The sequence below is a fragment of the Pseudorca crassidens genome, chromosome 1 (genome assembly GCF_039906515.1).
Source record: "Pseudorca crassidens isolate mPseCra1 chromosome 1, mPseCra1.hap1, whole genome shotgun sequence".
Classification (NCBI taxonomy): Eukaryota; Metazoa; Chordata; class Mammalia; order Artiodactyla; family Delphinidae; genus Pseudorca; species Pseudorca crassidens.
The window spans coordinates 103,233,829-103,260,099 of NC_090296.1; the positions used below are offsets into that span (position 1 = coordinate 103,233,829).

The 26,271-nt window shown below is 35.7% G+C and overlaps 1 protein-coding gene across 4 annotated transcripts in view; it reads left to right on the forward strand.

Moving 5' to 3' along the window:
* Window positions 1–26,271, forward strand: part of UNC13C (unc-13 homolog C) — a 615,854-nt gene that overhangs the window by 325,896 nt on the left and 263,687 nt on the right. For all 4 annotated transcript variants that reach the window (XM_067747577.1, XM_067747567.1, XM_067747553.1 and 1 more), the window contains 3 exons: window positions 7,731–7,799; window positions 9,451–9,540; window positions 15,419–15,547. In XM_067747577.1, the coding sequence (XP_067603678.1) occupies window positions 7,731–7,799; window positions 9,451–9,540; window positions 15,419–15,547 (288 nt within the window). The remainder of the gene's footprint in view (window positions 1–7,730; window positions 7,800–9,450; window positions 9,541–15,418; window positions 15,548–26,271) is intronic.

The following is a 26,271-nucleotide window of genomic DNA, read 5'->3' on the forward strand; positions in this document are numbered from 1 at the left end:
ATTCCCTAGTCAGCTCAACAAAATACTATTATGACCATCACCAGATCATAGAATAGTTTTTGTTATAAAAACCTCATGAAATTGTTTTGCTTTTAATATTCTGCCTGGGTATACTGTAGAGAATAAGCCAACCTTGTGGAACACTGAGCCTTTCTACCTCTGAGAAAGAAGATGTGTTTATATGACTAATTTCCATAAAAGCTACCTGGAGGAAAATGAGATAGTATGCTCCTTTACTTCATGCTGACCCAAAGAAGAGAAGCCAGATTGATTTCACTACTTTGCAGTGTTTCAGTAGCAGCATAGTTATAACAAAGTTCACTTTGTAAATCAAATAACGTATTGTAGGACAGGGTCAAAAAAGAAATCTTTCTTCAGACTACATCTTGATAAGTTAGTGATTTGATGTGTAAATTTGATTAAATTTTTCTCTACCTATTGAAAATAATGCTAGTTGCTCAAATATAATAAGTATAAAGCTTCCCACCTTCACTTGGCCTGAAGTTCTTATTTACCTGACTTCTGAAGTTGATACTGTCACTTGTGAATCAGGCAGGAACACTATTATATTGGCCCCTTTTTATCTTTCCCAAAGGTGTAATCCAGACATTTTTGAATCTCAAAAAATAAACCAGTGGAAAAGTTTTCTTACCTATGAGGACTGTAAAACAAACAAATATTTAAGAAAAGGAAATCATTACTCTTTCCAATCCAAACTTTTTGTGTGCAAATGTTATTTAAAGTCATGCTTTGGATGAAAAATGTTCAAGAATAAAGTGAAAAGAACAGAACCATTGAGTGTGGAGATGAGAGAGAAGCAAAGTTTGCTGAGGAAAATGATTAGAGAAATTGGGTAAAAATGATGAGAAAAATCTGACGTTATTAAAGACAAGGTAAAAATATTTTAAGAAAAGAGGAATATATTGCATTGTCAGCTGTTGCAAAAAGTTCAAGTAAGATGGCGAAAGGAATGAGCCTGTTGGCGTTGGCAATTAGGAGGTCATTGCTAAGTGAAGCAGTTGAGGTTAAAGCCTAATTTCATAGAGATCTTCAATGAATGGCATGTATGAATAGCTGTGTCAATTAGGGTTCATTTATTCCCTAAAATATAATGCAGTCATTTAAAAAATCAAACTTTTAAAGAAAAGTGTATATAATTGAGCAATGCCCATTAAAAATGACAAATGAAAAGATATACATATAAAAATCTATATATAATCTAATTCCAACATTGAACACACACACACACAGTCTCTCACACACACACACACACACACATATACATATACATATATATATATACGGGTTTAGAAACAAGCCTGAAAGAAAATGTGCCAAAATGCCAATAGTGTAGCCACTTGGTGGGATTACAGCTAATATTTTCTTGTTTTTGTTTTGTATTCATCTTTATACTAAAGTTGTACATTTTTCTATATTGTATTTTATAATAATGATTAAAAGAGGGAAAGTGGGTGATGAAATAGAGACTAACCTGTTAAGCAACTTGAATGAGAAGGTAAGAGAGAGATTGGTCAAGAGTGAGAAGGTTTTACCATGAAAAAAGAGATGTTACTTTTACTGTGTGGTTGGGTAGGAGTTTTTATTATTTAATAAGATAAATTTTAACATATTTATAGATTGTTAGGACAGGAACTAGCTGCAAGAATGAAGTTGCAAATTTATCAGATGGAGAATAAGTGATATAACAACATCTCAGAGGAGAAAGAAGTAAATGTAGTCAAGAGGATGGAAGGAGGGACATTCTTTGGAATAAGAAAGGACAAGTTCCTATTCTGAAATTTGAGGAAATGGTGTGTGAGTCCTTGCAGAGAATGCTAAGCTTCTGATATAGGAGTGAAAAGTTGATGGAATCGTACTGTATTTCCCTAATCTTCTCTGTGGTTGTTTACAGGACAAGAAATGCTTATATATAAGACAAGGGCTATGATAGAGATGCACAAGGTAGAAGAGGCTGGAAAAAGGGAAGGGAATAGAAAGACAAATGCTTCAGGATCACATAAGAGGAATTCCTAGCATAAATCTGTTGTTACAACAATTCGTGTGGCTGTGAGTTTTTCTCAGAATTTCTCAGCATTCAGATTCTGATGTAGTAACATATAGCAGAAGGTTGAAATTTCCCCCACACACAAAAAATAGAGATGATCGAAGGGTTAGGGAATTAGCATATAGGTGACACTAGCAAAAGAACGTTGAAGTGATTCACCATGGGATCTAGGTTTGATAAGTGGCACCATGATAGAGACAGAGATAAAGGATTTGGGTAGGAACATCATCCATGTAGTTAAGATTTCAAAGGGGGAAGCCCCAGGTCCAAGATGTATCTCTAGGAGTAGGTTGTTGAAAACTGAGTGTAAAAACAGTGGTGTACTGGAGCTAGTTTGTACCTGCTAACAGGCAGTGATTGCTGAATTTTTAGGACTATTGCAGGCTGGTTGTTGAGTACAGCCATCTTGAAACTGGAAATACTGAGAGTATTTATACCATGAAAACTGTCAAATGCTAAAAATCAAGGCTTTTTTCTTCTGGAGAGATGGTTTTGTTGCACACCCTTGAATGCAGAGATTGCTGGGAGTCAAGATTATCAAAGAACTTGATTGGATAAAACATCTCCATGGGTGTTGAAAACACCGTGGGTAGAGCAAGAGTTGGAAAGGAAGAAAACTCCATGAGGTGGGGGTCAGTTTTTCAACTTTGAAGAAAAGTCTTTAGGAAACTTATTTAGTTAGTTATCTTAAGACACAAATAGCAAATTATTAGTAAAATTGATGTTTAGCTCAATTTTTTCTTGAGCATAGATACCCTCTGACATAGCCAGTGCCCTGCAAAAACAAGTATGCTAATAAATATTTCCTTTTCATTACAGGTATTCTTTTATTTGGTTGCTTGTTCATTCAAGACATATTTATGTGATACCTCATTTAAGGCACTATGGCAGGTAGTAGAGGGACTGGAAGATAAATGTTTACCTCTGTTCTCTGGGTACTCTAATGGGATAGTCAGCTAACCATGTGTAACAGTAACCATAAATCACTCCCCAAATGGGATAAGTGTCAAAGGAGTTCATACTTGTAAATTTGCTTTGAGATTGAGGAGGAGAAAGTGATGGATACTCTTCAGAGGCTCATGGAAGCTTGCCAAAAGGAACAGTGCTTTTAGGAATGAGTAGTATTTTTCAAAGTCCAAGAAGTAGAAGGAAAACTACCTTAGGTCTTTGAAGTAAAGACAAGGAGAAGATACAAAACTAAGTTCAAAGTGTGTGTACGGTAGCCTGCCTAGTGAATAGTGCAGATAGAATAAAAGATGGAAATATAAGAGAACATTGTGTTACTGGATTGATATTAGATTGCTGAGGCCGTTTAATGCCCACTCAGATGTTTGGACTTCATTCTTGAGGCATCGTGTAGAATCTGATTGAATTTCTGATTTAGAAAGGTCACTCTGTAGAGGAAATGTTGCAGAGGGGAGAGATAGAATGTATATCAGACAGCAATTCAACTATACGGTGATGGATGGGAACTAGATTTGTGGTGGTGATTGCTTTCTAGTGTATACAGATGTCAAATTATAATACTGTTTGCCTGAAACTTATATAATAATTTTAAAAAATCAGCACTTCCTCCTGATCACACAGCCATGCCCCAACATATGTGTTCCTTTTCCAAATCCCTGGGAAACCCGAACTTTCTGATAAAGTGACAGGAAATGCTTACAATCATAGAAAATGCAAAAAAAAAAAAATGATGTCTAAAACAATTTGCAAAAAAAAAAAAAGAAAAGAAAATGCTCTAAAAATAAAAAAGGGAGGTTAGGACCTAGTGTCAAGAAGAAGCTTGTCTAAAGTTGAGTCAGACTGAGAGAAACGTTAGGCTTTCATGCTCAGTGAACAGTAATATCTCAGTGCTTTTCAAGTTTACCTATTAAGTGACTTCTTATATACTCTTTGAATTTATGTCATCTATTAGTGTGTCATTGATAGCATTGTTTCAGTGGCATTTTATAATTTTATGGTATCTCTATTGGTATGAATATTAATCTCAAATCAACAAGAAATGCAAATGTATTTCCAGTATGTTTAGCATTATGATTATGATTATGATTATATGATTAGCATTAATTAAATTATAAAAAACTTATCAAAATAGCTTACACATTAATTCTACTTGAAATGTTTCTGTTCTGCTTAAAGAATGACTGCTTTCGATATGATCTGGAAAAAACTTTTTATAATTTGCTGGTTCAGGTCAGAATAATTTTATCCTATTCTTGTAAATTTATGAAAACCTAAGAGCAGGTTGCACATGCAGCTAGGGCTCCTCCCAGGGAAGCTGAATCAAGCGAGGACCCTGAGAGCTTAAGCATCATTAGCTTCAGGTTAAATCTACTGCTGCTGCTGGACTGAGATACTGAGAAGCAAAAGAATGGGAGAGGGAAGCTGCAGATGATGCAGAGGTTTTTACACATCTTCTTTATAAGAGCTTTTCCTTCCACGGTTCCCAGTGTCCTAGGGAAACTTGCTAAGAGTGTCCTTGTGGGGTAGTAACTGCCTCCCCCTACTCAAAATCTCCCCTCTTCTCATGGGTCAAAAGTGGCCCACCAACTGGTTTTGTACAGCTCATGAGCTAAGAATGGCTTTTACATTTTTAAATGGTTTTTAGAAATCAAAGGATTGTCATTTGTGATACATGAAAATTATATGAAATTCACGCTTCAGTATCCATAAGCAAAATTTTATTGGAAAACAACCATGCTCGTTTGTTTATATATTGGTTATAGAAGCTCTTGCGCTACAATGGCAGAGTTTAATACTTGTGACAGAGGCCACAGAGCTGGAAATATTTACGATCTGCCTCTTTACATACAGTTTGCTGACCCCTGGTCTAGAGTTATTCTTGTCAACTAATTAAACCTAAATACTTGATAACAGATAATGCTTAATGTTAATATTATAGATTTAGCCCCTAATAGCAGACATATGCAGTCCTTACCAAATGCAAAGAACTGAATAACGTGACAGTTTCAGATATTGTGGCATGTCCCTCGAGAAACATTTTTTTTTTTTTTTTTTTTTTGGCGGTACGCAGGCCTCTCACTGTTGTGGCCTCTCCCGTTGTGGAGCACAGGCTCCGGACACGCAGGGTCAGCGGCCATGGTTCACGGACCCAGCCGCCCCGCGGCATGTGGGATCTTCCCGGACTGGGGCACGAACCCGTGTCCCCTGCATCAGCAGGCGGACTCTCAACCACTGCGCCACCAGGGAAGCCCGAGAAACATTTTTTAATTGCAGTGTTTTCTTATTCCTCAAATCACACCATGTAGGTGATAGGCCTCCTGTGCTCTCACAAAGGCAATCTCACTCAAGTTAAATAGAAATATGGCAAATGAAATAAAATTTCAGGCTGTCCTTCTGTTTAAAAAATGTCTGTGAAAATTCTATCAGGAGCTCACTTTTAATTTCACATCATCTGATATTGTTTGGGATTTAGCGACAACATGCCTGGCAGTTTTCTCCACGGTTTTCTATTTTTCTGGAATGTAAATTTTCCAGCTGGGCACTGAAGACCTAGGTTGGAAGACTAAATGTGTGATCTGTATCAGTCAGAATTCTGTTCAGCTGCGTGAAATAAATTCAACAAACCTGACTCAATATTCTTTCCCATGTAACCTAAGTCCAAAGGTAATAAGGAATTCGGGGCCAGTACAGCTGCTCAGGATTGTAATTTTTGGAAAGGGTAGGCAAACAGAGTTAGGATGAGGTGTGGAGGCTCCTAGCTTCCTGCCTCATCATTCTTACCATTTGTTTAGCTTTTCGTCTTATAGCCACGGGATGACTATTTGACCTTCTAGTATCTCATCTGAGTTTAAGGTGAGAAAAACACAAAGGGCAAATGGAAAAAAGGCCTAACAAAGAATTATATAGCAAATACTAATACAACAACTCTGCAGAGCATTCTTTTAGAATCTTTCTAAATAATAATTCATCGGTAATATGCTGGCTGGTTCCATCCCCTTTAATAAACTGTATACATCTCATTGGCCAAAATCATGCTACATGGCCATTGCTAGAGTAAAAGAGGCCTGGGAGGGTAGGTGTTTCATAAAGGACATATTTGACTCTTGAGGTTCTGTTAGGAAGAGAAGAAGGGATATCGGGCAGATAACCAGAACAGCTGGTCCCACTGTACACAACAAGGCCAGTGATTTGGGTCATAGCGTGGTTGACTAGGGTCATGTCAGCTGTCTTAATGATTCATACCGATCACAGAGGTCATATAAAGCCTCCAGAGACTGACACAAACACATTGATTTTTACAGTCCTTGAATGATTAACTACTATGGCCTAAACCGATGATTGTAGCAGCTCTTTTATTTTTCTATTTTGATTGAGATCCACTGACCCACATTGATGGAGGATGGGGGTTAATCAAGGGCAACATAGGTCACCTGCTACCCTAGGAAGGTATGATAGAGAGTAAGAAAGAAAACTCTAAGACATTCATCGTATTTTCTGGCAGCTTTACTGGAGAGTCTTACTTGCCTAACAAGATAGCAAGCTTCTGGAAGGCAAGGGTCATTTCTTAGGCTCCTTCATTGCCTCCACAAGGGTTATTAACACAGAGTCAATACTCAAACTTTGTTCACTGATATATAAACCTGATAAAAGGCAGTTTATTAAGAAAATTGAAGTTTCAACTTAGGAACAATTTATCAACTCCCGTTAATATTCATCTCATTTCATCAAGATCAGTGACTTAAAGGGATAAGAGTTATATACCCCATAAATCCAACTTGTTCGTGAAACTACTAGGAAAAATTTCTACTTTTGCTAATATGTTCCAAAGTGTAATTTGGTGTTTACATAATATTAGTCTAGTGAGGAGCCTTTAGTCATTTACTACCATCCCCCTATTTTTTTTTCATTTTTATTTAGGAATCGGAGACTCAGAATGGTGCTTTGTCTACTGTAAAGTTTTCATGTGTGACTTTGATGGTTTTTTACCTTATCTAATTTACTTAATCCACACAACTATATCCTTATGCTTATTAGCAAAACGTTTTAATTCTTATCCTTTATCATCTTCAAATCCTTCTATGAAGAAGTCAGTCCATCCCTGATACAGCATCAGAGGGAGGCATTAGTAATTTTTGTTGACCTGATATTTTATAGTTTTTTAGCACTAAATCTTAAACATACTTTAAAGACAGTCGATCCTTTCAAATTATGAAGTCCGTTACCAAAAGGAAAATACTTTTTGCAATTGTTTTTGACACAAAGAGCAGCTAGTCCACCTTCCATAGGTGGGAGAAGTTTAAAAAAACTATAGTTTAATTTTGGGGAGGTGGTGTGGTGTGTGGAGGTGGGAAGAGGGGTGGGTTATATTCTCTTGTTGACTCATACTGCTGTGAAGGAGTACGGTGGCAATTCAGTTGTCTGGACTCTTTCTTCATGACTCAGCTCTTTGGATACTGTCTCATTCATCACAGAGAGGCAGTGTGACTTACAGGAAAGAGTGTGGATTTGGTGTCAGAGACCTGAGTTTGAATCACTGCTATGTCACATACCAGCTCTATGATCGTGGAGAAATCACTGACATCTTTGAACCTTCCTTTCTATCAAATGGGGACATTAACTCACAGAGATTTTGTTGTGAGGACTACATTTAGAATTATCATTGATTTCCATTCTCCTATTTTGTGTTTGCTTTGCACAGAGGGAAAAATTCATAAAACTACTGGACCAGTTGCATAACTCTTTAAGGATTGACCTGTCAAAGTATAGGGTATGTACAAAATTATTTGCCTAAAGGTAAAATATGGTGTTTGGCTCAGATGATTTCTTGTCACATTGTAAAAAAAAAGTTATCCACTATGTAATGGAAAAGTAAAGGTAATGATTTTGGAATCTTGGGTCCTGTCACACTAGACGGGTCCCCTAAGTAATCAAGTAGACATCTCTTGTTTAGGTACCTTGCTCCACATCAGCCTGAAGTACTCTGTGTGGGTGTGGGTGTGGGTGTGTGCACACTCATGTACAGGTTTAATTTTATAATTCTTTTAATAACCATTAGATTGAGTGGCCCTCAGCTAATTCATGAAGTAGACATGTGACCCAGTCCTCATCTTAAAAGCTCACCCCTTCTTACTAAGATATCCAGCTGATATTTCCTCAGCTTTTGATATTCCTTCTGGGATTCACCACTTAACTCACTCCTAGATCAATACAATGTGCGTTTTTTGAAGCTGTACAGAGTTCATTGTCAACAATTCTGTACTTCACCTGCAGGTGAAACACACACAAACTCACACATACACAAATATATTCATGTGTGTGTTTGTAAACACACAGATATAATTTTATTTAGAAAATACAGTTACCAAAAAATTTAGTTACAAATTTTATTTGCCAGAAAATCTATAGTAATAATTATTGCATTCTTTAACAATTTATTCTATAATAAATATCTTTCCATATTTGTACATATGTATCTTTCTTACATTCAATTTTTAGTCTCTTATTGATGGATCGCTTAACTGCACATTTCCGGAAATTATAATACCAAATTTTGTCAAACTTACCTTTCATGTCGGAACTGGGGCCAACACTATGAGAAGGGAACTGCTGTGACAGGCAATGAAAATGATATTTGGGGGCAAGAAGGACCTTGAGGCCGCCTCATTCATCATCACTTTGACACTCCAACTCTGCTTGAGTTCATGAATTCCTAAAAGTTACCTGTGGTTTTCCTAATGGCTCTTTAAAAAGCCTATCTGAAAGCACGTTAATATGAGAAATTTCTCAATGCTGAAATTGTTTCCTTAATATTTTCATAATTCCTTTCCTTTCCTTTCCTTCAAAATTCTGAACATCTGCATTTTTATCTCACATTTCTCACCAAACTTCACTAACAAAAACTTTTTGTTTAAATCTGCAGTACTTCAGGGAGAGACTATGCAGTGCAGTCTTCTTTTCTTTTTTTTTTTACTTTTAGCTTCTTTGTGACTAAAAGTAAATATAGGACATGTAAAATTTCCCAGAAGGATTTTGGAAAAAATAACCCATCTTGAGAAAATTATAAAAAATATTTTCAAATATATGCTCACCCTCCCTCTTTCAGCAGGAAACCTATTTTGTGAAACAAGGATGAATAACCTCATAACATTGCATTAATGATATTATTTTGTACATTTTTATTACATGGTGGGAATAAATAGAAGAATATGGCTTTCTAAGAGTAAGACAAGAATACTTCCAACTTGTTTATTTTCTGTGATATTTTACAGTAAAAATATTGTGAGAATACTGTGGTGATACTTTTTAAATTTTACACAGTTTACTTACCATTTTCTTTCACAGAAAGTTAGTTGTAGTTTATTTGCCACTGGAGACTTAATGCTGATAATTTACCCATTTTCTGTTTCCTAATTAAACAGGAAAACTTTCCCGCCAGCAATGCTGAAAGATTGCAAGACCTGAAATCAACTGTTGACCTGCTAACAAGTATCACCTTTTTTAGGATGAAGGTACATCTTTTATTTTTGTCGCTGTCTTCGTGTGACATACATTTATTCCCTGGTAGAGTCTGGTTTTACCCTTCTCTCTTTTTTTTTTTTTCCCCCCGGTACGCGGGCCTCTCACTGTTGTGGCCTCTCCTGTTGCGGAGCACAGGCTCCGGACGCGCAGGCCCAGCGGCCATGGCTCACAGGCCCAGCCGCTCCGCGGCATGTGGGATCTTCCCAGACCGGGGCACGAACCCGTGTCCCCTGCATCAGCAGGCAGACTCTCAACCACTGCGCCACCAGGGAAGCGCTACCCTTCTCTTGATCAATCCTGTTCATCCCCATTGATTAAGATGTGGTGCCTTTGCCTGAGCTAAATGAATCTTCCAACATAATGTGTGTTGAAAAAGAGATTATCCTAGACACTTAAGATATTCTGATACATTTGGCTCAAATTTAGTTTTAAGTTAAATTCATCTTAAACAGAGCTCTCTAGTGAGTGGACGTGACACTTACCGGAAAAAAAAAAATCCCTAAGAACATTAAATGGAAATGGAGTTCACTTTGCATTTCAATTTTAACTGAGATGTCTTGCCGATTTTTTCATTGCAAGAGAGTAGTCTCTTTTAAGTTTACCCTTATTGTAGCAACTCCCATTTCCTGCACTGAGAATGTCTATATAGGAATATGTGTGATTGTTTAATCCATTGGTATAATTAACTGTTATCTACCAACCTATGCAAATATTTCTTTTTAGGTATATCTTCTCTGCTTTAATAGCAAGTTGTCTGCAATTATAATTTGGCTAGCCGGACAATTCATGTAAAGCCTTTCTTAAAACTACTTGTCAGGCTATGGGCTAAACATTTTTGCCCTTTGAAAGAGAGTTTATGATTTTTTATTCAGGAAATTCCTGTACAGATAAAATTAGAAATAATTATTTTTCTTCTTTTCAGTTGCCCATGATTATCTTCACTAAAACAATAAAATTGGTATTTTATAAGAGAGAAAGAAAACAAAACCATACTGTATAAACCATCCATCCTTTAAAGTTCAATTAAAATTCATTTGGTTTGAAGTCATGGTAAAATTAGGTGACTGGCATGAATAGAATTTACATCAATTCTGATCTGCTGGCAGTAGCTGCTGGAACAGTGCATAGAGGGTGATAGAACTGATCCAGGCTCTCATTGACAAGTGACGCCTGCCATTGCCATTGAGGGGGGTAGGAAAATGGGAGTGAGGGAGGAGAGTGCCAGCACAGTGCTCAATATCTGCCTTTCCTCAGTCACCAGCCTTGCAGTGTATAGGAAACAAATCATTTTTGTTTTGTTTGAAATTGAAAAATCATTTGAATTGAAAAATCAAATTGAATTGAAAAATCATTTGAATTGAAAATCATTGAATTGAAAAATCATTTCAAACTTGCAAGTCCTCCTCCCCCACCCTCACTACCAGCTGATGACCTTGCTTCTCATTTCACTGGAAAAACAGGAGCAACTACTGGAGAGCTTCCTCAAGGTCTGACCACATGCTCCCGCCACCCACCCATCTACTTACTTAGCTGCATCTGTGTCCATATTCTGTTCCTTCTTTTTTTTATTATGATAGCTTAGCTGTTTGTTCTCCTAAAAAAAAAAAAAAAAAAAAAAAAGCTGTATCTTCCACTGATGTAATTAATTTCTTCTGAGTTACTAAAACAGTGGTCCAGCAATCTTCCTCACTCACCTGAATTATCAGTCTTCCACACTCTACTGGATATTCCCCATCACCAAACGTGCTATTATTTCCAGTCCTAAAAATATTGCTTGACTCCATTTTCTTCTACAGCTACTACCCTTATCCTTCTTTTCCTTTAATACCAAAACCCTTCAAAATAGTCCTTTTTACTTTTTCTTTCCAATTTATTTTCTTGAATTGTCTTCTGAACAAGTTTTCTCCTTCTTTTGTCTTTTTCTCCTCATTATAGACAGTAAAATTCACTCTTTTTGTCATAGTGATCTATTAGTTTTGACATGTGTGGTTGTATTAACCACCACTACAATAAAAATATAGAATAGAACAGTCCTATTAGCCTCCAGTATTCCCTTGTGCTAGTCCTTTATAGTCAATCTCTCTCTCACCTCCTGATCTGTTATTGTCCCCCTACGGTTTTACCTTTTCCAGAACATCGTGTAAATGAAATAATAATCTATGTAGTGTAACATTATTGGCTATTCAGCCTTCTTCCTGAGTGTATCTACAGTTCATTCCTTTTTATTGCTGAGTAGTAATTCTTTGTTATATATGATCTACAGGCATTTGGGTTATTTCCAGTTTGGGGTCATATCAAATAAAACTGTTAAAAATATTGATATATATATTTTTGTGTAAACATAAATTTTCACTTTCGTTGGATAAATAACAAGGAGAGAGATTCCTTGGTCATTTGGTAAATGTATGTAAAACTTCACAAGAAATGCCAATTTCAGTTGTTCTACATCTTCTGGTAAAGCTCTTGGCATTTTCCATGATTTGATTTTATTTTTTTAGCCATTCTAATGATGCCAAAAACTCAGCCGGCCTCTGTGCACCAGTGTCAAATCGAATCTCAGAGACAGAGTTTTGGGTGAAGTAGAAAAGCATAGCTTTATTGCTTTTCCAGGCAAAGCGGGGACACAGTGGGATCCTGCCCTCGAAAAGTATGTGTCCCTACCTGGGAGGATTTGGCAAGGAGTTTTATAGCAACAGCTCAAGGGTGAGGTTGCAGGTAAGATTAGGGTGTGTGAAGGGCCTGCACTCCTTTAATCTGGCCTCAGGTAGTCTGATGAGTTTCTGTGGTTCCTTTAACCTGGTAGCCTTCTTGAAGAGCTTCTCTGGTTCCTTTAATCTGGAATGAAGAATGCTGGCATCTTCCACTTGTTGGGGGTTTTAGTTCTATAAAGAACTTAAAGATATTGTTACGTGTATCCCTGAGGCAGAGCCATGACCTGGCCCCAAGGCTGCACTCTTGTTTCTTGACTGCTCCTCCCTTGTCTGGGCATCCCCTCCCTTCCCTGATTAGCAACTGTTCTAATCTGCCCTTTGGAACTCAGGGAGGGTCATGGAGGCTGGAGTCTATTCCCTACAAACAAGAAATTGGGGTGAGAAAGACTTCCATGACCAGGAGCCCCACAGGGTCCTGCTCAGTTTCACTAATAGGAATGAAGTTATATCTTATTATGGTCTTAGTTTTATTTCTATATTAATTAACAGTGTTGATCATGCTTTCTTGAGCTGATTTGCCATCTGAGTTTCTTTTGTGAACAGTCTGTTGAAATGTTTTGCCCACTCTTCATTCTTATTGTTGAGTATTGAGTTCTTTATTTACTCTGGATACAAGTCTTTTGTCAGGTACTTTATTTGCTGATGTTTTCTCCCTGTCTGTGTTTTGTCTTTTCATTCTCTAAAACTATCTTTTGCCTAGCAAAAGTTTTTAATTTTGATAAAGTCTACTTTATCAGTCTTTCTATTTACAGGTAGTGCTACTGATGAAACTAGGGTCACAAAGATTTTTCTGTGTTTCTTCTAAAAGTTTTATTTTACCTTTTACGTTTAATCCTGGGTTCATTTTGAGAATTTTTTTTTTTAATAAGTTGTGAGGTATGGGTCAGGATCATTTTTTTGTATATAGATGTTCAGTAGTTCTCACACCATTTATTGAAGCGATCATCCCTTATTCATTGAATTTCATTTGCATCGTTATAAAAAATCAATTGATCATATTTGTTTGGGTCTGTTTCTGGACTCTCTATGCTGTCCAAATGTCTATACTTTTACCATTACTATGCTGTCTTGATTACTGAAGCCTTATAACAAATCTTAAAATTAGATAGTTTTAGTCCTCCACCTTTTTTGTTACTTTTCAGAATTGTTTAATAGATTATATTAGTTCTTATTGGGATTTTGGTTGGGATTGCATTAAATCTATAGATCAATCTTTAGAGAACTAAAAATTTTTAAATATTAAATCTTCAAATCCACCCTTATTTTTGGAACCTACTCCAATTAGACTTTTAATCCATCACTTCACCAAAAATGATCTTGTCAAAATCACCAGTGACTATCACTTTGCTGAATCTAGTGGTCAGTCATCAGTCTTCATCCTACAGTGTTCAGTATCACGTAATATATTTTATCAATCCCTCCTCCAGGAAAGCCTTTCTTCCCTAGATTCCAGGACACCCCTCTTGCTTCTTTTTTCTCCTATCTCATTGGCTGCCTTTTTTCTCTTCTCCATTGCTTTGTTCTTTCTCATTTGTCTAATGTCATAGGGCTAGAATTACCCAGCATTTCTTTTTTGGACCCCTTCTCTTCTCTGTCCATACTCATGTAGTCTCATTTCTTTAAATTCTTCTCTAAGCTAATAATTCTCAAATTTATATCACTAGCTCAGGCATCTCTACTACTCCAGACTCATTTACCCAAATGTCTGTTTGAAATCTACTTGTATGCATAACAGGCTTCTCAATCTTAACCTGTCATAAACTGAGCTCCTGATCTTCTAAGGATAGTCTTGCTCATCTAGGTTGAGACCACTTCCAGTGTACCAGTTATTTAGGACTAAAACCTTGGTGTTAGGCCACCCCCCATAGGCCGACAAGGCCTGTACTTGCCCATCTTCAAGACCAAAGAAAGAATCCGGAATCAGCAACAGAGACGTCAATGGTTTAATGGATGGGGGATCTTATGTGTCTGAAGCAAGGTCCTAGAGTGAGACCTCACTGTGTGCTCCAAGCTCTTGGCCGGCCATGAAGGCAGCCTTCACTCCTGGGAGGAAGGGGAGGTTACCAGTTATAGGGGAATTGATGTCAGGTTGGCCCCTCAGTTACCAGGGAAACCAGCAGAGGGGCATATCCCTCACCACCCCTTTGATAGGTTTCCATCGGGGCTAAAGTTAGACCAATCATTAGCTGGGGCCTGGGGCAAGTATGTAGGAAGGTCAGTCAGGTAGTAGAGTGTGGCTGAAGTAGGCACTCGTGGAGCAGGAGATGTCCGGAGAGCAAGAGGACAGCCGTCTTGGGTGACCTGATCATATACTTGGGGTGTCTTTCTCTCACACTGCTCACCCAATCTGTCAGCAAATTCTGTTACCCGTTCCTTCCAAAATTAACCAGAATAGAATTTCTTCTAACAACTCCTTGCTCTACCATAGTTCAAGCACTGTCTTCTCATGACTGAATTAGTGAGCTCTTCTCATCACTGGTCTTTCTGCTTTGTCCATAGCCGGCCTTATGGCAGCATAAGGGAGCCTTTTAAAAAAATAGGTCACTTTCCTCTTCTGCTCAGATAGTCTACTTTCTTCCCACCTTGCTCAAAGCCAAGGTTCTTGGAGTAGTCTATTTGCAATTTTTCCACTGGTCCCATCCTGTTACTTCTCTGAATTGATCTCCTATTGAAGTCCTTTGTATTAAATTCTATTCCACTGAAACACTTTCTATCCCTCTTCTTCGGTTTATTTTTTTTTTCAGCATGCAACATCATGTAATATATTTTACTGATTTCTTTTGTTTATCATCTACTAAAATTTAGCTTCACGAGGAAAGGGATTTTTGTTTCTTTTGCTCACTGCAGTATCACCATTGTCCGATGTATAGTAGGTGATGATAAATATTTGTTGATTGGTTGAATGGAATGAATGAATGATATTGTGATTGGTCACTTTAAGTATTTCTATTTGAATATTTACAACTATGCTCGTTTTCTCTGAGTTGTTATATTAGGACGTTAAGGTGGGTGTTTAAACATTTAAAACATTTCTAAGACCACATTTCTCCTGAATACAGAAAGTTCAACTAAAAGTGTTTATTGAATATTGTTTGATTGTTTGTATGGTTTATACAATGTTTTATTTTTGAATTTAAGAAAATATTTTGTCTACCAGGTTCTGGAGCTGCAAAGCCCCCCAAAGGCCAGCGTGGTGGTGAAAGACTGTGTCAGGGCTTGCCTGGATTCTACGTACAAGTATATTTTTGACAATTGCCATGAACTCTATTCCCAGCTAATAGACCCGGTAAGAAAAGATGTGTGTCTACTTTCTGTTCTAATGTCTGCTTCCATAAGTTTAGAATGACAGTAAGTGGGAAAGTATGTTCATTCAACTTCATGTTAACTGCAGGTTTTAAGAATTTCCATATCTTTTCTTCACATTTGAACATCACTTTCTTATATATGAGAGTGAAATAATTCACTCCTTAAAATAACTTCATGTATTAAAGGTGGATATTGTTGTTCAAGTTTTTCAGGTGAGGAGTTAGTTTCAAAAGAATTAAATGATGTTCTCAAGGTCACACAGTGGGCAAGTGGCAGATTTGGGACTAGAATTTAGGATTTCAACTCCTACTTCTATGTCCTTCCCCTAATTCATCTGCCTCCCTTATCATTTTTTCTCATAAAACTGATAGATTGGGACATATTTATAGAACAGGATGGTAACATTGTCACATATGTAAATTTATTTTTAAGAAATATTTCTAAAAAGAAAATACAGAAAGTAAATCAAACATGCATGTGCTTACCACGTAGATGACCAACTGTTAACATTTAGCAATATTTGCTCTGCTCTTTATTGTTTAAAGCCATTAAATGTTAGACAAAAACTGGCATTTCACTTTGTAGCTCTTTCAAATTCCATTCTCCTCCCTTCCTCTTCCTTCAGAAATGAACACTGTTTTAATACTGGTGAGTTTGAACGTCTTTTCACATATGCTCAATGAACACTTCAGTTTTATTTTCTGTATATCGCCTATTAATTCCTTGCTGATTTTTCTCTTGGCTTGCCTGTCTTTTGCTTATTAATCTGTAGAAAATTCTAAAATATATTTTGGATACTAATCTTTGTTGGTTATGTAATTTCATATATTACTTCTCTTTATATGTGATGTGTCTTTTTGTTGCATTGAAGTTTTTTAATGCACACTATGATTTTTATATATCGCTATTACTTCTATAGAACTATTGTTTGGGGATGGCTCTTTAAGATGTATCTATTGTCTATCCACTTCTCTGAAGAATGCAGTTGCTCAAATAGATATTGAAAACCATGCAGTTACCTGTGGAACTTCCTGGTTAGTTGAGTGGGGCAGATTCGAGAAAGCCGATGTTGGATGAAGGCGCATAGGACTCTTTCAAGCTAGGTTTCAGGCTGGGTTTCTTACAGTATTCATCCCTTCTGGGGTCACTGACTCCTTAGCCTAATAGGAGAAAACATTAAAGCTGGAGTCTGTCATTGTATAAGCAAAACAACATAAAACCACATAACTGTTCTTAACTTTAGCTTAACATTCCCACTATGTGTGCTCTTGTTTGGAAACTTGGTTCTCTGGGATTTCTAGGGATTAAATTTTCTCTGACTTCAAATCTCCCCTTGGGTGGCTTTCTAATGTCTTCCCTTTGTCTATTCCCTACTCTCTGTCTTCCTCCCACAAAGCTCTTTCAATTCTTCCTCTACATTTTCAACATCATCTTTATTCTACCCAAAATATAAAAATTAAACTTTTTATTATACCATATAAGTTACCCATACATAACTTTATAATAATCTTACCAGGCTTTACCACCTTTAATTTCCTACTCCTTGCAATTCCAAACTCAAACTGGTCCCTCTCATGAGCCCTAAATTCTATTATTTTCTATGAACTGGCCATCTTCTTTTACATTCATGTGTTTATCCTGTTCTGTCTGCCTAAAATGTTCTTCCCCCATCCTCTGCCTTCAAAAAATCCAACTTAAATATGACCTCCTCTCCTACTAATTCACACTCAGTGGATGAATCAAATCATCACGGTCAAGTGTCATACCTTATTTAGTGTCTTTCTAATATGTTAATACTAATAATAGTAAAATAACAGCTTTATTTATATAAGATATATAGAAATACGTGCAGTTCCCATAAAGCAAACATACCTCTAATAAAAAGCAAATAAATTGTCACGTCAAAATGAATCTAATATAGCTTAATATTTGCTTATTTGGCTTCAAAAACAATGTTTGCATGATTTTCTAACTAACTGGTATTCGTTTTATGTGGGCAGATTTATAGATTTTATATCACATCTTGTCCATGTGGAGATTGTTTGGAGCTAAGCTTTAAATCTAAGAAAAAGACTTTTCCTTAAACATTGTTATCATTTGAAATTCTAAAGAAAGCACCCATTGGGCCTGAATAATTTAAGAAACTAATACTCCCTAGAGCCCTTCTGGAACCATCTTGGAAAAATTTTAATAATTAAGGCTTATCTCCCCTCAGTTGACTGTAACCCCATTCTCCCAGGAGCTCAAGTTTTAAGACCTTTTTCCTTCACACTATACATCTGAATTGTCCTCAAATTCTGATGACTTTATTTTCAAAATCAAACACCTTATCTTCACAATACATCCAGAATCTAACCACTTTTCACCACCTTCATGCTCCCACCTGGTCTGAGTCACCATTGTTGCTCACTTGGATTACTACATAACTTACTAACAGCTCAGTGCTTCTACCCTACAACCTCTGCCTATGTTTAACAGAGCAGCAAGAATGATCCTTTTACAAAGTAAGTCAGATTATGTCATTCTTTTCCACATAATATTCTAAAGTCCCTTCATTTTAGTCATGTTCAAAGTCCTTTCAATGGCAGTAAGACCCAGGATCTGCCCATATTGCACCTTCCACCCCACTTACTCTGTTACTCTGTCCTTACACATATCATCGTGAGTGGAGAGGAAAGTAACATGAACAATGCTGTATCCCTGGTACCTGCAACAGTGCCTAGATCATAGTAGGTGCTCAGAAATGTGTTTGTCGAATAAATTGAATGAATGAATAAACAGTTACTTTTCTCAAACGATACAATAATAAATTACAGGTTATTTGGCCCTTTATAAACAAGACTGAAAGAAGTGCTCTATCATAGGAGACTCTCAGTCCTTGCCTAAAGCCTCTTGCAGTTGTATGGGGTAGTGTTGCAGGGTCCTGGACAAGATATGGGAGGAACTGATGAAAGCTACATCTAGTCCCAACCCATAAAAACATCCTGAAGTTTCCTCCAGCTCTCTCTCTTCTGCGTAGTAACCTGGAAGGGCACACATTCCACATGGTATGGATTCCAGGTGGAGGACGGCTATCCAGCCAGCTTCAGCAATAACCCATTACTGCAGTAACTTATTGAGGTTAGGAGATTTATCTGTTACCACAACAAACTTGGCTTATTTTGACTAATAGACCTTCAAGTCCATTTCCAACCTGCCTCCCAAACTATCTATTTAAAACATATATGACTGTCCTATCTGTAACCCCCATTCACTCATGGGATTAAGTCTAAACTTTGCAATTATTCAGAGGTCCTCTAAGATGTGAGCTCTGACTAGCTTTCCTTGTTTCAATGTAATTTTCCCCTTGCTTTCTGTGATTCAGGACACTAAACTCCATGATGCCTCCATCCGCATTGTTTTTATCTACCTGGATTTGCTTCACCTCCCCAAACCCCTTCGTGGCTAACTCGAAGCCGGAGTTGCCGGAGTTGCTCTTGTCTGCTCTCATGATACCCTGACATGTCACCACTAGCACACTTACCGTGATGCATTTATTAGGAATATAATGTAATATTTGTCTGGCTTGTCTTCCCTACTAGGCTGTGAGTTTCATCTTTGTAGCCCCAGTGTTCAACGCTGTGCTTTACACAGAGTACAGTTGATTAAATAATTAGTAAGAAAGAAATTTTATAAAAACAGCACTCTGTAACTTATTTATATTCTACTTCACTGACTCCACTTCAAAGTCTGTGGTCAAGAACATGATGTCTGAACCCCTGAGTTTAGATCCTGGCTCTACTGCTTATTAGTTTGGTCGCCTTGGATGAGGTAGTCAGCCTCTTCAACTCTCAGTTTCTTCATCAAGACATACTTTTAGTATTCATGCCACTTCTGTTTTCATCTGAGTTCTCTCTAGATAATGTAATGCCTGAAACCAAGAAACAAGAGTTTCAGGGTTGTTAGGCACAGTATAATTCTGATTATTTAAATGTAGAAGCTCTCTTTCTTTCTCCAGAGGGGTTTTGAAGAACCATATAAAAATAGTGCTCAGAATAAAAATGAAAAACAAACTTGAGAGGTAAGTTGAAATTGTTGCAGTTAGAAGAAATAGCTAAAACAGGCTGGTTGCACACTCATGGAGCAGCCTTTACCTTGGGTGAATCACCATGCCCATGTTTGTCCTTCAGTTTAGCAAAACTAAGAACTCAGGTGTGGCAATGTGGACATAGGTGATTGATCTCTTGCATAAAGACACATGAGGATCAATCTATAAACTAGCCCAATATTCGAATTGTATTTATAATTAATAATGAGTTTAAGAATCTCTCATAAGCTTATTAGCTTTTTGAGTAACCATTTTTATAAATTACCTATTCATAGCTTGTGCTTATATTTTAAAATAGAATCTCTTTTTCTGGTTGCTATTCTAAAGTTACTTAGCTCTTCGTCAGCTTTTGACATTGCAAAGATGTTCACAATCCTTCATCTTTATCTTTGTCACAGCGTACGTTTGTAAGAAATTCTCATTTTTAATATAATCAAATTGACCAATTTTTCTATTTAAAATTTGGAGTATTAAAAAGTCTTTCCCACTCACCCCCAAATAGAGGATCTCCTTACGTGGAACTTAGTAAAATGAATGTGTTCCAGCTTCGTAGTAATCACCGTTAGGATTGTCCAACTAGTTCCCCTGCTGTTGCACCTAAAGCAACCTTCAGCTTATGGATTTTCTTTTCATATGGATGATCTTCCAGGAGAGGACAAGCCAATACATTTTCAAGTCTCTTTGAAATGTTTGGTCTTTTTTTTTTTTTTTTCTATCTTAAAGAAACTGTCGTTTGTTCCCTGAGGTGTCCTCAGAACCTACACTAGTGCCTGGCATATTAGAGTGCCTATAGAGTCCCTTTGTTTCCCTCCCAAAACAAATTTCCCTGCCTCTTACCTCTGAGGCAGTCTCTATTATTAATTTGATATTAGCTTTCTGGTTCATCTTCATGAACATTTATTATACGTGTCTGTTAACCATTTGAGTATATGAGTATGTCTCTCTCATATACCACACTTGTACAAACAAGCAGTGTAGTGATATGGTTCCATGTACTAACTCCAGTACCAGACTAAAAAACGTTTAGTTATTTGGTAGGAATGATTCTGTAAATTTTAAAGCTTGGTGTTACGTTTTGCAAACTATGTATTCTGATACATTTAGGTACAGTTTATTGATTTTTTTTTTTACAGCTACCTATCACATAAATACACCACAATTTACATATCAATTCCAGTGTTTCACTTTTACAAATAATAGTGCAGTGAATATCATAATGCTTTTAAAGGACAGAAGAATGCCTTCCTTTCCTCTGCTTTTCCATTTCTACTATATATAATGCAAACTCGATTGTACCATGTGGTCAAAGCACCCTCTATTTTTTCACATCTTAAAATGTCCTTCAACTTGTCTGATTCCCACAGGAAACATTGAGTTTAGTGACAATAGAAACTATTTTGTTTATTATTTAACTTGTAGTACATAGCTCTGTGCCTCACATACAGTAGCAGAAATCAGTGAATAACTGCTTACTTAATAGAACTTCTATGCAAAAATATCTGTATGTATGCAGTATGTTACCGCTATTCGTTTAAAATTTTTGACCAAGATATCTTCTGAAAACTTTTTTAGAAAAAAGAAAACACCCTTCACAATATCTTAAATTGGCAACTTACATGAATGTATGCATGTCAAGTTTCAGAAAGTTTCCCTTGATTTGTAGATGTGTACTTTTTGTTATTTTAGCCAAAAAAGTTGCCATAGCTATTTTTGTTTGTTTTTTCTTTTGTTTTTACTCTAGCCAATTCTAAATAATTCAGTAATAAAAGGAAAGTTTAAAATAAAATGTGACTTTGAAATTTACAAGTGGAAAAATTTCAATTCTATAACTCTTGAGATGTTAGTTAAATAGTAATCCTTAAGTAACTAGCTAGAAAGTGTCCCTGACTTTTCTTAGATTTTTTTTCCCTTGCAATGGACTTTCTTATGCAATCAGTAGCATTAGTTTAGGGAATGATGTTCATTCTGAAAAGAAGGTACTTTTTCACTACCTCCTGTGATTATTGTCATTACACTAGAACTAAGTAAATACAGACACATTTTAAGCTTAACTTTTCTTTAAATTTTATTATAAAATATGTGGAAGAAAGTTTATAAGTAGGAAGTTTCTTCTTAAGTGCCAGCTTCATAAGCAATATATAAATTCTTATAAAATGTTCAAAATGAGTGGTATCTTATTTATTGGTGAAGAAGACAGGGATGTGAAAATCCAAAACCTCAAAAATTATTAGACTGTTATGTTTCCATCATTGTGTATTTCAATTTTTCTAACAAAGTGAGGTCAAAAATTAAGCCACAAATGAAACCTTAATAAATTCTGAGAGAATAAACAACATGCAGAGTAAGTTGTGCCAGTAAGACTAGTGTAATCTTGATTCTAAAATTGGATTATGACAATATTTGAAAAGAAAATTATAGACACATTTTGTAAATGAACACTGTTTTAAAGTTCTAAATAAATTATCAAATGGCATATTTAAAATACAACCAGATCAAACAATCTTATCCCAGGAATTCAAGGATTGTTTGACATTAGGAAAAAAATTTATCAATATAAGTCACTATAATAGTTATCTAAAGGGGGAAGATCATACATTTATGCAATATATGTAGAATGAGTGTATGGTTAAGTTTGATGCCTCTTTACGATTAAAAAAGAAACTCTGAAAAAATTAGGAATGGAACAGATTTTTATTTAAGTTTACATTAAAAAAAAAACTATGGCTAACATTAACAGATGAAATTTAGGTACATTCATTTAAGAAATACAGATAATTAACCTATTAATACTACTGTGTAACATAATAGTTGAAGAAATGAGAATATAAATTAGAAAAGAAAAGAACTGTTATAATTTATGAGTCATATGACTATACGTGTAGGAAAACTAACAGAATCTACAAAAAGCTATTGGTTCACATAAGAATAAATCTCATTCAACAAATACAAGAACAACAGAATTTCTTTACACTAAACATTGTGGCACATAGATTACTAGGAAAAGGAACAGACATTTAGAGTGTAAGGAAAATTGTTTCACCATATGGAGCTTGGGGTTAGGGGTTTGTGGGAAGAGCTGGTTTCTTGCCTAATACCATATCCAATGTGAACTTAAGAGGATGAAAAAGAGAAGTGTTAATGTAATAATAATGATAGTATAAGTTAATACCTTTCTGATGCATGGTAGGAAAGACTTTTTAAAATTCCAAAGCACAAATTTTAAATAGAAAAATTGATCTATTTAATTATTTTAAAATTGACAATTTATTATAAATGTACACTGTGAGAAGGATGAAAGATTGCAAAAAATCTTTGCAGTGTCAAAAGCTGACAAAGGACTAAGGAATTCCAAAATAGCAACCAAAAAAGATAGATATTCCATTTTAAACAATAGGCACAAAAAACAAACAGGCAATTTATAAAAATGCTTACTCAAGAAGCTTATAAGCTTTGAGAAGTTTCTTAAACTCATTATTAATTAAAGTAATATAGTCAAAACATCAGTGAGCTATAATCTTATATCTAACAGGTCAGCAAAAATTAATAAACTACATAATGCCAATGTCTCCATTTCATGAGGAAATGGAGACTGGCGCTCTCATGAACTTTTGGTTAGCATGGAAACTAGGAACCAGCAATCCATATATTAGATCTATATATTAGACATATTTGCACAAAGATCCCTAAGAAGATATTTAGTAGAATATTCACTTTAGCATTGTTTGTGATACTTAGAAGTTGGAGGCAATCGTTATGTCTTTCATAGAAGAATAGATACATAAAATGTGGTGGATTTGCCCATAGAATATTATGGAGCAGTTAGAAGAAATGAGTGAGTTGTTTACCTAGTAACATGGAAAGAAATTTCAAACATACTGATGAGTGGAAAAAAAAAAGAAACAGAAGGTGTTGTATAGCATAATACTAGTTAAGTAAATTTAAAGTAAACACACATCACAATAATAACATTTTACAAGATCAGAGAAATAGATAAACATCTAACGTAGTATATGATCTTATGTAGATCAGGAGGAGATGGAATTTTGGAATGGATGAAAAAGGAGTAGATGGAAGGATGGTTGGGTGGATGGATAGATATACAAGAGAGATGGATATATGAATTGTGCATAGTCAAAATATCTGTATTTGAGATTTCAATGTTTTCCCTACCTCCAGTAAAAAAAGAATACATGAAGTCTAAATTTCTGGAGAAAAATATTCTGTATTTGTGATATATTTGGAATCTAGTACCTAATCTTCATAAAACCTTTAAATTGATATGAATTTGGTATCCAACAAGTATAGAACTGGGTTAGATTTATTATTGGCACTACCTGCTTCACGTGGTCATACACAATAATAGGAATGATGACCCCTGAAACTGTATAATATTGTAGCCATAAAGCTACCCTATTAGAATCGATACTGCATTATGTGATTTTTGTTTTAATGTGTTCCCACTTTAGAAATGTTTATTCTTTAAAGGTATACATAATTCACAAATAATTACAGGCAAAAAAATCAATCTATGATGTGCTTCTTGGTATTTTTTTAACGTCTTAAGGTGTTTGGAATATGGTGTTTCATTGAAGGTTATACATGGAGTCGAGTCATCTCACAATTTATTCTTTCACACTGTGTTAACTGGAAAATCAATGGGTCTTGAATCTGTTACTTTTAAAACACATTTGTTGATTCAGATGGGGCATTTAGTAAATCAGATTACTTGAAATTCATGAAAAGTGCAGTAAACATAAAGAAGGAAACATACATTTTCTTATACTTGCTTGATTCTAGTTCAATATTTCCCAAACTGCCCTGATCCTAAGAATCACCTGGGGAACTTGACCACCTTGGACCCAATAAAATAGGGTATCTGAGAAGAATCCCAGGAATCCATATTTTAATAAGTTCTTCAAGAGATACTTGACATTAAGCAAATATTAAATAAAATAAAATTTTATTTGTCACTACTTCTAATTTTTTTCTTTAGATTTTTTTCTTTTTGATAAGTATCCCAGAGAAAAAGAAAATAAACGTCAACTGCAAATTAAATTGCACAAAGAGCTATAGTATGTAAGAAATCTGCTTAAGGAATATTTTTGCCTAGTAGTCTGTATTATTTTTCATGGCTTAGGCTGCTCTTTCCCAGCTGCCCAGAATTTACAGAATTCTTAATATAGAGTAAGTCCCCTACATACGAACCTTCAAGTTGCGAACTTTCAAAGACGCAAATGTGCATTAACCTGTCCAATCATCTAAGTTAGTTCACATGTCTGGCGTACACATATGCATCCTCTACAACTGGTTGAGCTTTTGTGTACTTTACAGTACTGAATAGAGTACAGTAGTACAGTATCTTTATTTCAAGCCCAGGATGTCCAGAAGCAAGCATAAAAGCAGCAGTGATGTAGTTGATGATGCTAAGAAGTGCCAGCTGTTGTACTGTACTACTGTACTTTTCAAGGTACTGTACTCTAAGATTAAAAATATTTTCTTTATTTTTTGTGTTTGTTTTTTATGTGCTAGTTGTGTGAAAAGTATTATAAACCTATTACAGTACAGTACTATATAGCCAACTGTGTTAGTTGGGTACCTAGGCTAAATTTGTTAGACTTAATGAACACACTCTTGGAACAGAACTCATTCGTATGTAGGGGACTTACTGTAATTCCCTTTTAAGAGAAAAACTAAGGAGATGTTAGTGATATTACTGAATCATTAGTAAAATAATATAGCAATTAAGATCATAGAAGAGACAATATGGTGGTACAGACTGTAAACCCCACCAGAGCAGGAATTATGTCACTTTTGCCCATCAATGAATTCTTCATGTGTGGTATAGCATTCACATATAATAGGTATTCCAAAAACACTGAATGTAATTGTTGTGATTTTTATTTATAATACATGTAATTAAAACTATTTTTTTCAATTTGTGGCTCTTCTACTCACTAACTAGACGTAGCAAAGCAATCACTAATTAACCATTTTCTTATCTCTAAAATAAGCATAATGATACTTTTCCTCTCTAGTACAGAACTCAACAAACTTTCATTATTATATATTTGTGAATGAATGAGTGACTTTTAAATCCTTAAAATCAGAAAGTTATATGTTTTCAAGTAGCTGTTAAGTTAGAAAACAATGCGGAAACATAATTAATTAAAAGAGAAATATAGTAAAAATAGAATTCAAGTTGAGATATCATTATTTACTCGGTGATTTTTACTTAAATGCAGACCTTGGGTTGAAAGGCAAATGTGAAATTCTAAAGGAGGAGATCAGGAACTCTGGGCCATCTAAAAGGGCCCTTACATGGTAACGTTGGATGTATTTAAAAAAATCAATATATGCAGCCTCCCAGTAGGCATCGGTACTGTTGTCCTCATTGTTTTGACTTTATTTACATGCTTTTTAAATAAGGGGTTTGTGTGTGTGTGTGTGTGTGTGTGTGTGTGTTTAGAGGCAGAATATACCCTCCTAATACTTTTTATCATATTAATCGTTTTGGAACATCATCAGCAACAATAAACTCGTATGAGTAAAATGGGATGACATTAATAAAATGAGATATAATGTAATGATGAGACAGTCTCCATTAAAAGATCCTTATA